The 14,024-nt window shown below is 42.5% G+C and overlaps 2 protein-coding genes across 8 annotated transcripts in view; one reads left to right on the top strand and one right to left on the bottom strand.

The window, feature by feature from the left end:
* The window catches only part of CLVS1 (clavesin 1), a 178,848-nt gene extending 175,319 nt beyond the window's left edge, over window positions 1–3,529 (top strand). Inside the window, exon 6 of the mRNA XM_047728101.1 lies at window positions 1,955–3,529. Within this exon, the coding sequence (XP_047584057.1) occupies window positions 1,955–2,042 (88 nt within the window). The 3' untranslated portion in view covers window positions 2,043–3,529. The remainder of the gene's footprint in view (window positions 1–1,954) is intronic.
* The window catches only part of ASPH (aspartate beta-hydroxylase), a 219,663-nt gene continuing 208,695 nt past the window's right edge, over window positions 3,057–14,024 (bottom strand). For all 7 annotated transcript variants that reach the window (XM_047728089.1, XM_047728090.1, XM_047728092.1 and 4 more), the window contains one exon: window positions 3,057–5,928. In XM_047728089.1, the coding sequence (XP_047584045.1) occupies window positions 5,778–5,928 (151 nt within the window). In that variant the 3' untranslated portion in view covers window positions 3,057–5,777. The remainder of the gene's footprint in view (window positions 5,929–14,024) is intronic.

Here is a 14,024-nt window from a genome sequence, read left to right as displayed (position 1 = left end):
GTTTATTTGAGAGCGGGAGCGGGGAGGGGGAGCAGAGGGAGGAGAGAGAATCTTCAGCAGACTCTGAGCCTAGCTCAGAGTTCGCTGTGGAGCTTGATCTCACGACCTGAGAGTCAGCCACTTCTGAGCGACTGAGCCAGCCAGGCACCCCTACATTTCACTTTCAAAGGTCAGGCTTGGTACCTAAAGTTGCACTGTTTGGCCGGATTGATTTTTCTCATCAAAATAGACTGTTTGGAGACAACTGTATGCATTTGCTGCTTAGTTTCTTTAAATGTTCTGTGGTACATACACAGCCTGAATGGAGATAAGAATCTCAGGCAGAAAGTTATTTTTGCAGTGGGGCGGAAGGAACATTAGATCATTCAGCTGAACAACTCTGCCACGGAGATCATAATAGCACCACTCCTTAGGGTTGTGAAAATGAAGTAAGTTAATACATGTGAAGAACTTACATGGATACCAGGTGCATACAAAACAAGTTTTATATACTGTTTTGGGAGTCCTTTCGACTACCTCCAGGATTAGTAATTTGCCAGAAGGACTCACGGGCCCCAACAAAGCTGTTACGCTCAGTTATGGTTTGTTACAGCGAAAGAATACCGATTAAAGTCGGCAAAGGAGAAAGGTGTGCTGGGTGGAGGGCAGGTGCTCTGGAGCCCTCGAACGCTGCCCAGTTGTCCTGACAGAGCTTAATTCTCTCGGCAATGTGTGACAACACTCACCAGGTGTGGCCAACCAGGGAAATTCACCAATGCCTTGGTGTCCAGAATTTTTGTGGGAGGGGAGGAGCCCATCACCCAGACATGCAGTCCTCAGCTCCTCCTTCCCCACCTGCCACCATGAGAGGTCAAACTGACATGGTGTGTCCCCACACCCAGATGTACAAAAAAGGCATTCACAGTTAACCACGTTGTTGGCATGAACTAAGGCATGGCCCAAAGTCTCAGGCACACAAAGACACTTCTCTCAGGTGGGATACTCCAAGGGTTCGGAACAGTCGGTCAAGGGACATTTGGAATGGGGAGGCTTTGGGTGACTCAGGCTCCTGAGTTAACATGTTACTGCACATTATCAAATACAACCATCTTCTTAAGGCTTGAAATACTTTTTTTTTTTTTTTTTTAGTATGTGACCATTTATTGAGTGTTCATCACATGTATATCTCTTATAACCTTCTCTCCATGAGCTGGAAAATAATTTCAGTTTCAATCCACGTTGTAGACCCAAAAAAGAAACTGTTATTATCCAGTATGAGAGGACATATCAGAAACTAAAGATCACTGCTATCATTGCAATAATGGTGATGCTAGAATGCTCCATACATTCTTAATTAAAATTCCATATCAAAGGCTTTGTGAGCATTACTAGTCTCAGTCCTTATCAACAATTGTGGGAGGGAGGTAATAGTTGTGATTTGCTGGGGAGAGACTAAAGGTGCAGAGAGTTTTAAGAACCCGCCCAAGGGCTCTTCAGTCAGTAAAGGGCAGAGTCTGCATTTACCAACCTGATTCCAAGCCTCTTAGTCTTAACATCACACACGATAGTTTGCTATGACATTGAAAAGCAAGGGCTCTAAAAAGTATTAGGAAACATTAAAAAACTCCCAACAAGATTTATTTGATTTGATGCATTTCAAGATCCCCAGAATGTTTAGACACTGGGGCGGGGTTGGGGGGCAGAGTTGTTGCGAGAACACGTGTTGCTTTTACCGACAGAGATCTCGGCCAAGAAAATTCTAAGATGCCTCTCCCTATAAAAGGCAAAAAAAAAAAAAAAAAAAAAAAAAAAAAAGGCAAGAAAAAGAGAGATACCAAAAAGAGGAAAATTATATAGTTATTTTGAGTGTTTTGATTCTTAAGGGGAGCCTAAAATCTGAATGTTGTCCAAGATTCCAACATTGTTGCCACCGTGAATTGTCTGTAATTGTATCTTTCTCCTTCTCATTTATTAGATCTCAGTCCGTGGTAGAAGCTGGGACCCTGAAACATGAGGAGAAGGGAGAGAATGACAACACTCAGCCCCTCCTGGCTCTGGACTGAACCCCGAGTCACCCCATGCTCTCGCAGATCGCCAGCCTGCAGTGGATCAGACACCCAGGAAGCGCGTGTGCGCAACTGACCCACAGGGACACGTGCGTTCCGCTTGACACAATGCCCTCCACTCCCACCACGTAGTGATGACTGTCACCAGCCATTGGTCTGAGCAGCCAAAGTTGAACAAAGACTTGAGAGATTTTTTTTTTTTTTTCTTTTTGGTGAGGGGACTGGAGGTGAAGCAGGGCAGTCATGTCAACATGATTCCCCCTCCCCCGTATTTATGGTATTAAACGAACTGCAAAAAAGAAAACTAAATTTGATGCACACACCGCGTTAGTGCCAGGATTTTTCTGAGGTACCACAGAGACCCACTCTAAGTTTTGTGACTTAAGATTAAGTGCATTTCCAAGTAGATATATGAGAAGGAAACTGTGCAGACCCAATTGTCAAGCTCAACGTAGTGCAAAGCCCCAAGACAGTAGTATCTCAAGTCATTTCCATTCTTAGTGAATTATTTTCTTTGACCTCATCACCAGCATCGGATTGTTCAGTCCAAGGGCATGTCCTTGTAGGTCTCACTCTTCACAGAGTTTGCTTATTTTGAGAACCTGCAAGAACAATTTTGATGTCACATCTCTTGTCAGGCCACCAGCTGATTACCATGATCTGGCTTAAAAAAAAAGACACACACAACCTGAAATACGATTATTTCATCTTAATAACGTGACTTTCCACAGGCAACATGAGATTGTGGAGGGAGGGGTGGGGCCTCATCGAAAACACATGTCAGTGATTAATGGATTCATTCAAATTGCCACACTTGGGTCACTACAGGCAAGAAAAGTGCTACAAAAGTATTTAATGCCCCCCACTCCCTCCCCGCCCTCCCCCCAACCAGTTAAAGGTATGGAGAACGGAGCTGGCTGTTGCTGAGAGAGTAGGTACCAATCATGGAGGAAGACCCTTAGCGATGGCTAAATATGCAAGTACTGACAATAAGAGATTAGGAATGCGGGATAAAATGCCAAAGATCATTTTATTTCTTTGTCTATTCTCCGTAGAAATGGGAGTCCCCAACGACCCATTCAAAGGAAATTAAATAGAGATAAACAGGTAACATAGGATAGGATATCCTTATTCGTGCCATGTTTCCCAAAACCCGTTTGTGTTTAAGGCATCTCATATCTTCCCAGCCATCCACATGACATGAGCATTAATCAGTATGACCACTTGGTGCTCAGTGTCAAATAAAAGATATTTTAGTTGGGCAGAAAAATATGATTTTATGTTTTAAGGACTTGGGAGGATTAACTAAAAATTCAAAGAAAAGAGGTGATTCAACTGGCCATAATCAACCTAGGTAGATATTATTACGAATCTTAACCATTTATTACATCTCTTTCTCAATGAATCTAGTGTTTTAATTTATTTTCTACTGGCAGAGGAGAATAAGAGACGTAATTTTTGTATTCTACCCTCGAAATAAAATTGAAATAGAATTAAAAATATTTCTTCACCGACTGGATCATGGTATACATAAAACCCATTTGGTTTGTGTAGACATTTCAAAAAACAAAACAGTAACACTGAGATAACTCTACCCATGCAGTGACTGAAACACTTTTCTTATATTCCATGCGGAATTCCATAGGAAGAAAGATAAAGAATTAAAGTGAGTTAGAAAATCCATGTTATGACCGGGTTTATAAAACAGTTGTGGGATCCAAGTATTTAAAATGCTACCGGAATCAATTATTGCCAACACTTTGCAACAGTAGTAATTCTGGCTTTTCAACTGGTGATATTGAGAATCCTACTGTAGTGACCTGATTTTAAATACCATATTATAATTATTAAGTTAAGAGCTAGTTTTCACTCTATGCCATGACTTCATTAAATGAATGTAAGATGATGGTTTAACACTGACAACTTATACTTTAAATTTCTTTATGTATATGCAATATACATCCGAGAACCAAATTCAAGAAGTGACATGAATGTTATTACATGAGCATTGGATTGTATTGTCCTTTGTCAGTCATTTCTTCTGTTCAATAAATACTGAAGGACAAAACTCCTTTTGATTTTTCAAGAGCTTGGTTTTTCTTCTGGACTGTGGTCATTCATTTGGAGACTTTCCTCACATGCTTCTTCATCTATTTGAGTGGGACTGTTTTTGGCAAAACAGAAGGGAACAGGACAAATATTTTACAAACCCTTCTACCTGGAAGCTAATGTCAAGCAAAAAGGGTACATTTTGATGGTAAAGAACTCTTTTTAAAAGAGATAAATCATCCTCCTTGTCCTTAGATGGAAAGGAAGCACAAGTGTTTTTACTACCCATGAATGAAATCTGATAACCTGTCATTTCTTCAGCACTTTTGTTCATATTGGCTTAAAGTTCAGGTGCATGAGCAACCTTACATTCGTATATGTAACATGTCTAGTTTGATTGGAAACATGAAATATTTAATACATCAATGCCCTTCTAAATTAATGATTTGATCATCTTTGGAATAAGTAGGCAAGACCATTTTTCCAACAGTTGTTTCTATGCTGTGGGTAAGATTAGAGCTAACCTGTGGATAACAACTGCTACTTCTAAGCTCTATTTAAATGGCATAAGTTTCTCAAGCCAGGAAAAGAGTCTTTCGAACTCTTTCAGAGAAGAAGGCGATCCTAAACGCAGGACCAAGATCCTGGCATTCTTGGGCTTCCGCTCTGCCATCCTTCGTATTTTTATAAAACTGCGATGGGAATCCATGTACAGGGATTTACAACAGGCAAAGAGACTCTGGATTCGGGGCCTGTCTCAGATGCCAAAGAGCCCAAGGAGCCAGATGTCCTGGCAGCTGCCTGTCTGCCTCATCCCGAGAGAAAATTTTTACTTTGAGTAATGTTCCTTTTTTTTTTTTTTTCAGTTCTAATTCTTGGCATTAAAAAAATTTACTGGTGACACTTTTGTGACTCAATATAAAATGGCTCTGTGTCCTGTTTCAGTGTGAAAAGCTCCTCTTAGAAAGACAGCATCTCCACCATTTGCATGGCGAGGAGAGACATTAAGACAATGGCTCTCAATGAAGATAAGAAAGCAAACAGATTCAGTGGGTGGGAAGCAGTACAGTTCACAGACATCAGCGTAATTACATCTTTCCCCTTTGTATTAGGAAAATAAAATTGCTTCTTTATGAGTGTCTTTTACTAAACAGAATTAAAAGAGGGAAGTCTGAGTTCACAGGGGAAGTCACCATTAAGTCAGCTAGAAGTAAAGCATTTACACAGCTTATTATTAAACTCAACAAAAAAGTAGTGGTACATGATGAAAACCATGGCCTAGATACCCTAGAAAAATATAATTGCATAGAAAAATTACAAACTGAAGTGATCCATTCACAGTTTATACATGAATTCTCATTGTACACTGACTGAGGCCTCTTCAAAGGGGGAAAAATATCTTTGGCTGACAAGGCAGAAGCTCTCACGTCTTCACGGCAAATACGGCATCAGATGATGGGTGCTGTCGTGGGATGAAGGACAGTGGGGGGCTTTCAACGTGAACTGCAGCAAGGCAAAATATTCCATTTAGTGTCTTCTAACCCTACGAGGAGCCTTAGAATTGGGAGAGCTGCCCATCAAGAGAATGATGGGCCCTCAAACTTGGAACCTCTGTCCCCACACCCGAGGAGATTGAGCCAGCAGGCAGCCTCTCTCCAGTGTGTCCCAAGCCTGCACGACATGCTAAATTGCAGGAAGGCTGTGTCTCTGCTGGGGTGTCAGCTCTGGGTGCCACACATCCACGATGAAGATCAGCCGGAAAGACGCGGCGTCCTGCCACACCTCGTGCTCGAAAGAGTCATCAAAGATGAGCACCTTGCCTTCTTCCCATGTCCTGGAACAGAAAAACACGAATTCAGAGGTCTGAGAGTCAATCCCTGGATATGTGGAGATGGGCACTTTCACGGTAACCTGTGGGATCTGACCAGGAAATTGGAACACGGAGCCAAGACCGATCCTTCCCTTGGTGATTAGAAAAGAATTTCAGGATCTTTACCATGAATATAGTTTTCAAAGTCCATCCCTGAGAGTGTGCAAAGGGCAGGCCACTCATGATAAGGGCAGACTTATCACTGTGACCTTATCACAGGCCCTGCCATTATTCTTGGTCCAAGCCTAGGTGAGGCTTGTTGAGGCAGGCAAGCAGGCAAAGGTGTTGCTCGTGCCCACGGGGACTTCCTGGTCATGTGACTGCATGCTATCCTCCCTGGCCTTTCAGAGAGTGGTCTAGACCTGTGGGTAGCACCTGGGCTCAGGCTTCTCAGTGCTTTGTATGCTCCCTGGCATGGGGCCATCGCATCTCCAAGGTATTTGCTCAACCCCTTCCATTTGTTGGCCTTCCATTTTATGGAAGAAAGTTCCATTTTAGGGAAGGCAGATTGGGAATGAATTTTGTTTCTATTTTGAATGTCACCTGCAGTGCAAGTGGGTTATCTCTGGAATATTTTAAGTCAAAGCCACAAGAAACATCCTTCAGGGCCTCCAGTATTACTTCGTAAGATATATGCATAGGAGCTAAGACCTAAACATTGTGCTCGTCTAAATAAAGCAGTCAAGAGAGAAATGTGCAGGGGCAATTACACAGTGCCTTTCCAATCCAAAGAAAGTTTATTGCTGGTGCTACTGTTCTCCTCTTGTTAAAATAGGCATTATTGCCAATATGGTACACTGAGTTCTGTTTTTAAGATGAAGTTTTTACCAGGAAACTTTCTTTAGATACTCAAATTCCACTCAGGCATTTGCAATTTTATGTCCCCTGACATAAAATTAGCAAATAATTAAAATTATAGGATGGAAAATGCTAGCTTGATTTCAAGTTACTGCATTATCATAAGGAAATCTACCTTCAGAAATAATATTTGTGTCTTTTTTATGCTCATTACTAGGGGATTACTCAATAGTAAATTAGGTAATATGTCACACTGCAGGGTTTCTCAGTCTTGGCACTAGGGACATCTGGGGTCAGATAATTTGCTATTGGGGGTCGTCCTGTGCTCTGTGTATGTTTGGCAGCAGCTCTAGCCCCTACACACTAGAAGCCAGTAGCACGTGTTCTCCCACCAAATCACAAGAACTAAAACTGTCTCCAGTCATTGCCAAATGGTGGCCTGGTGATGGGGGGCGGTGAGAGGCAAATTTGTCCCAGACATATTGCATTAATATGACAACAACATTTCTAAGTTATTTAAAGTAAATGATAAAGTAACGAATATTTGCAAGTTATGAGTTCCTTGGAATTGAGAATCAACCTCCACGTCAGCTACTGCCCCACTCTACATGCTGTCCCACACGCCTAGCCTGATACTTGCATTCAGTAAATGGGCTGCTTAACTCTTCTGTATGATTCCTATTAAGGACCAAAGGGTTCTACTGGAGTTCCATCCAAGTGTAGCCAAGAAATATAGAGACACAGGTACAAATGACAGAATATGTATTATTACAATGCAAAAACCAAACTTGGAAAAAAAGGGCAAAGTTAAGAAGAGAAAAAAAAATGAAAAGAAAAAAGAAATGAAATGACCCACAGCTTACAGAGTTTGGTGGTGATTTTCTAGGTCTTGGAGTTATTGGTGGAACTGTGCAATGTCTATGGGTACCATGGACAAGCCTAAATATAGACAAAAGATAAGGGCGGGGGGCGCTTTCAAGAGGGAAAGCCAGGACACCCATGTGCACAGCAGCTATACTCACTGTAGCCAAAAGGTGGAAGCAACCCAAGAGTCTACTGATGAATGAATGGGTAAGCAAAATGTGGGATATGCATACAATGGAATATTATTCTGGCTTACATAAAAAGGAAATTCAGACAATGCTACAACATGGATACTGTGACCTTTTGCTATATAAAATAAAGCCCTCATACAAGAACAAATATTGTGTGATTCCACTCAGAGACTGTATCCAGAGTAGCCAAATTCACACAGACAGAAGGAACAATGGCGAGTTGTGGTTTAGTGTGCACGGGGCTTCAGTGAGATGAAGAGTCCTGTGAAAGGACGGGTGCCAGCGATGGTAGCATGATATGATCGTATGTAACACCACTGAACTGTGTGTACATTTAGAAATAGGGCGGTAAATGTTACATTCTGTGTGTTTCACCACAAATGAAAAAGGAAAAAAAAAAAAAAGGAAAAGGAAAAGCAGAGCATGTGGTAGAAGAGAAGGGGAGAGAAACAGCAGAGTGCAATGGAGAAGTTATGGCCCTGAAGGGAAGTGGATTAAAACCTCTTAGCTCTGCCATTTACTACTAACGTGACCTGGGGCAAGTTGCTCGGCATCCATGAGCCTTTGTGTCTTTTTCAGCATAGCTGATGTGAGGATTAGCGTATGACCAGCACATAGAAGATACTCAATTAACGGTAGAGAACATAGAACAGAGGAGGAAGGAAAATACAGGAAGAAATAGGGAAAAGATAAGAGGTGATAATGTATGAGGGTGGTATAATGTTATCAAAAATAACCTTGGTGGGGTGCCTGGGTAGCTCAGTGGTTATATGTCTGCCTTCTGCTCAGGTCATGATCTCAGGGTCCTAGGTTTGAGCCCCGCATTGGGCTCTCTGATCAGCCGGGAGTCTGCCTCTCCCTCTGTTCTCTCTCACTTTTTGCTCTCTCTGAAATAAATATACAAAATCTTAAAAAAAAAAACAAAAAACTTTGGCTTCATGCATGGATTTGCCTTCATTTGAGAAGACTGAAAATCTTGCAAGGGGGTGGGTGAGATATCAAAAATCTTCCATAGAATCTGCAGTATACACTTGGGCTGCAATGACAAGTGATTCTCAATGTTTTCTGAGTGGCAGAGACTCCAGAATCTACTTAAAATATAGGAAGTAATTTATTGACCCAAAGAAAATTCTAGGTTGTGCAAAATTTTATTTTTTCACTAGATTCTGATAGGTGTAAGAAAGCCAAATGCCCTGATGAAACAATTTTTATAAGATTTTATTTAATTATGAGAGAGAGAGAGAGAATGGAGGAGGAGAAGAAGGAGAGGGATAAGGGGACTCTGCACTGAGTGTGGAGCCTGATGCAGGGCTCGATTTCAGGACCCTGAAATCATGACCTCAGCTGAAATGAAGATCAGATGCCTAACCGACTGAACCACCCAGGTACCCCTAAACCACTTTTTTTTTTTTTAAACAAAAAATCTAGGAGGTATTCCAAAGAGTTGGATTCTTTTAGGGCCATCAAACTCATGGGGAAGCGTGTCCCATTATCTTCTATTTGCCCTTCCATTTTTTTCCCTACATTTTCCCAGAAAACAGCAAAGATACCCAATCATTTAACGTAGATTCCTTTTGAATACTTCAAAACTACTGTCTTTCCATCACTTACTGAGAGTTAAAGTGACAAAAAATGCAGCTCTCATTAAACTCAAAGCAAAGAACAATAAAACCCCATCCAAGCAACATGCAGGCTGGGTAACTGGGGTTAAGAAGAGAGAGACGGCTTTCCACCAAACAAGAGAGAGCTAAAGAAGTCAAAGGTCTTTAGTTCTCTTCCGAATCACAAAGACTAATCCTAGTGAGGCCAAGAAACAGTATTCAGGCCACTTGCTTTGTGAGCAAAGCTCTACCACATGAGATTAAATTATACTCAAAGTATGACATGAAAAGCTCCCTCTGAAGAAAAGATTTCTCAGAGTTGCCTTTGAGCTTCCTGATGGTGCTCCTGTGGCTTTCTCTGAGGATTCAGAAAAGCAGGACTGGAGCGGGGATACTGTACCTTCTCCCAGAGAGCTACCTCCTCTGACCTTCAGAGTTTCTTGTCACTACAAGAAGAATCCCTCTCCCTGGTTTGCAAAGGATAAGAGACTATCTGGCCGAGGACAAAGTGATATCATAGGATTTTTCAATTTCTCAAGTTGTAATTAACAATCCTGATAGACTGGTGGCAGTAGAACCTAACAACCAGAACTGTGTCATGGAATTGTCATCAACGTTAATAATGCTACTAGGTGCTTACAGAGTCTTCCACCTAAAAACTTTATTGGTCATATCTCAGGGATCTTTGCTAAAATGTTCTGAGGTAGGCAAGGGACATGGTTCTAACTTTCCAGCAAAGGAATCATACGGAAGTGAGTTTGGATGTCTGCCGTGATTCTGTGGGAGAAGCAGAAAGTCGTTAGCTTTGCTTCATCAGAGCCCAAACTTTAACTCAAGATCTAGATCAAGGTTTAGATCAAGACTAGGGGATATTCTGTGTGCTGGGAGCTGCTGTGCTGAAGTGGCCTGTGAGGCATTGAAAAAGTTGAGTGGAATACAGAAAAGAGTCAAAGAGCTCAGGAATGAGGCTACTTAACACAGTGCTTATTAATTCTGATCTATTGAAATCTCTCAGGTCTGACTACCTTAGAAATCCTGGCACCCACTAGAATTGATACTACCTAACACATTCAGACAGAAACATTCACACACATTCTCTATCTATCTGGACAAAGCACTTTTCTGGAGTCTATGGCACCTGTGTTCTCATTCTGATGGCTGCAGTTAGCCATGTGATAAAGCACTTCATGTAGGGGCCTCAGTTTCCCCATCTGTGCAATGACAGAAGTGGATAAGATGGAATCTAAGCCTCCTTTCAGCTCTACAATTATAATTCTCTGAGCTAAGCTATAGGTTAGGACTTTAGTCTTATTACATTTCACAGGATATACTCAATAAGCTTTCATCTGGGAAATGGGTTTAGCATTTGCTATTTTATTTAATGTCAAAATATGAATTCCAGTAAAAGATGGCGAACTTCACTAAGGGGCTCTCTTCCCAACAGATTGTGTACGTATGGACCTCTAGTGTTATCTCCCAGCCCCTCAAGGAAGAGCCCCTGCCTGGTTGCCATGGGGCTTCTCTCCTCTCCACAGAGGCCTGGGGATTCCAGATTATGCCCTCCTGCCCACCCTGCGGCTGCCTCTGTGGCTTTCCCATCTTGGGTCCCAGCTCAAGCAGTAGCAGAAGGCTCTGTCTCATAGCTGAGGAAGTAAAAAAAAAAAGGACAAAGAGAAAAGGCAGAAAACTCATAGGACCTCAGATGGGATGTCACTGCCCACTCCTCAAGTACCTCTAGTTCCAGGGTAGGGGCATGGGGAGGGAAAGGAGAGATGCAGGAGTTGTGGGGGTAGAGCTATCAGCTGTGCTCCTGCCGGTCCTCCTTTCCCGGTGCCCCTCTAGGCCCCATGCCCATCAAACCATAGTCTCCAACTGTACCTGTACCATCCTTCCACCAGCTCAGGCCCCGCACACTCTTGGTTTCCTATCTTGTCCCCTAACTCCTTAGAGACACACCCCCTCCCTGTCAGAGTGCTCACTCCAGGTTACATGAACCTTCTCCAATGGTGGAAGAGGGCTTGGTCTCACTCCCTGGAATGTAAGGGACAAAAGTCCCAATTTCTGCAGCAACCAAACAACAGGACAGTAAAAGACAAGTATGCTGAGTGCACCCGGTACATAGTACTCTGTAAATACAGTCCCGAGGGCATCCCTATGGATTGCTTTGAAACTCAAAGCCACAGAAAGATATGCTTTGATTCTTTTCCCATCTCACAGACAAAATTAAGGCTCAGACATAGGTTATGCAAGTTGTCTAAAGATCGTGAGGTAAAAGATTTGGAGGGCTGGCCCAGGAACCACCATATCATTTCATATTGCCATCGCAAAATGGATTCCACCTTTCCAATTTCTCAACGATCAGTTCAACAGACAAAATGTACAGGATTCATATTCCATGTGGGACCCGCCATTTCCTGTGGGGGTGTCGCTGGGTATGTGTGTGGACGAATGCTGTCAACACACTGTGCCAACCAGAATGGGGATTAGGAAGACTCCTGTGATGTTTTTAATTCACCAAGTTGCTCAAGGAAAGGAAGAAAGAGGGCAAAACGTTACCTATTCAATAACAAACCTTCTGGAAAGCTATCCAGTTAAAAGGCCGTTCTCGACCTGCAACCCCAGATGGGCACACTTGAATGGTGACTTGTGGATGAGGTCACGTTATGGTTAAGATGGAAGATGGTTCTGTTTTGTGAAACAGAAGAGCTAGGATTCTGGGGAAAATCTTAAGACTTGATCTTCTTGGATACTTCATAAAAACCAAACAAATGTTGCCTATGAACAATTCATGGTGGCTCTAAAAAGTTAAGTCTTTCTCTTACTGTTAATATTTTAGTGGGCCTTCCCCCAGGATCTTCCTAATTAGAAACTTGAGAGATTAATGAAAAAAAAAATGCTATAAACTACTTGAAGTGTGTTATGATAGAGGGCCATTATTTCTACAGCCATGGAGAGAGGAACTGAATGACTTCTTGCCAATTTGCAATGCTGACACGAATGCTGATGCCCCCTTAGCTGGTGTGTATTGGTCTTGTCTAGTATTTCGGGCTGGCCATTTGCAGGCAATAATGCTGAGTCTCCAGGAGAGCCACACGGAGACTCATTTTTTTTCCTGCAGCCTGGTTCTAGCACATCCTAGATGCCCTCTGGGAGACTCAGTACAAAGAATTCCTGTCTGGGATCGTCCAAAGCTCAAACCACTTGGCCATGCCGTGAGGGTAAAAATTAGCTGCCACTTGCCAGTGGCATGTTCACCCACTGGCTCAAGTTCATTCAGCTTTGGATCCAGGTCGTAAATGAGCTCATTTGACAGACCGCAAAGTATGGCCTGTCAGGGGCGACACAAAGGGCCCGAAGTGGAGACTCTCCAGCTGCTTTCTCTGCTTGATACCTTGCTGTCTGGAATGAAAACCAGCATTCACAGTGATCACCTTTTAAGAACACAATGATCTTAATTTTGTAACCACCCTCACCAAAACCCCAAAAGCCCAGAATGGATATGGATAGGCTCGGGTTATCATCTCAGGGTCCTGGGATCGAGCCCCACATCAGGCTCTCTGCTGAGTGAGGAGCCTGCTTACCCCCCATTCTCTGCCTGCCTCTCTGCCTACTTGTGATCGTGAGAGAGAGAGCATGAGAGGGGAGAAGGTCAGGGGGAGAAGCAGATACTCCATGGAGCTGGGAGCCCAATATAGGACTCGATCCCGGGACTCCAGAATCATGACCCGAGCCAAAGGCAGCCATTTAACTGACTGAGCCACCCAGGCGCCCTGTAAAATAGGAATTTTAATAATGCCTTAGGATAGTCATGAAGATTGATAAATTAATGTGCGTGGTATCTCTGAGCCACTTCATAAGCAAGCACGCTATTTATCATTCCCGTGTTCCTCCTCCTCCTCCTCATGAATCATACATATGCAGGTATTGAGAAACATGTGGGCAATATCGCTGAGTATCCAGATCAAAAATAATATTGGCTTTTTCCTGTCGTGCTTCTCTGTGTTTTACAAATAATGTACAAGGAATGTGCATCACACATCAGTTTTACAGTCAGAGGGCATTTATGAATATTAAATGATAATTTTATTTATACTGATAAAAGGCTGCCTCCTGCAAGCTCATCTTCAGATAAAAATTGCTGCGCTGCGTTTCGCAGGGATGGACTATTTAAACAACACGGGTGCTAACAGGACTCACACAGCCCCGGAGAAACAGTGATGTGATTATTAATACCTGAGAACAGCAAAGCACAAATTGTTACAAGTAAACTACTCTTCCGAAAGTGGAGAGGCTCTGAAAATTGCTTCCTGTTGCCTAGCACAAGGAAGCCTGATTTCTTGGTATATGTGTTTCTCTTTCCACACTAATAGTATTTCTAGAATAACAGCATGAAACTTCCTGGTTTCCTGTTATGGTCTTTCTGTCTTCAGAGTTTAGAAACTGCCTGTCTCCTCTTCAGATATCTAGCCATTTTCACTGTAAGCATTACAGAGTACTTTAACAGACCCATGTCTCTTAGGAAAAACACTGTTTTTGTAATGAAGTACTTCACCTGACCCAATCACCCTTGAGTGAAGGCTTAACTGAGGATGAGAACTTAACACAA

This window comes from Lutra lutra, chromosome 4 (genome assembly GCF_902655055.1).
Source record: "Lutra lutra chromosome 4, mLutLut1.2, whole genome shotgun sequence".
Classification (NCBI taxonomy): domain Eukaryota; kingdom Metazoa; phylum Chordata; class Mammalia; order Carnivora; family Mustelidae; genus Lutra; species Lutra lutra.
Note: the sequence above shows the minus strand (reverse complement) of the source record. Positions and strands in the feature narration are given on the sequence as shown.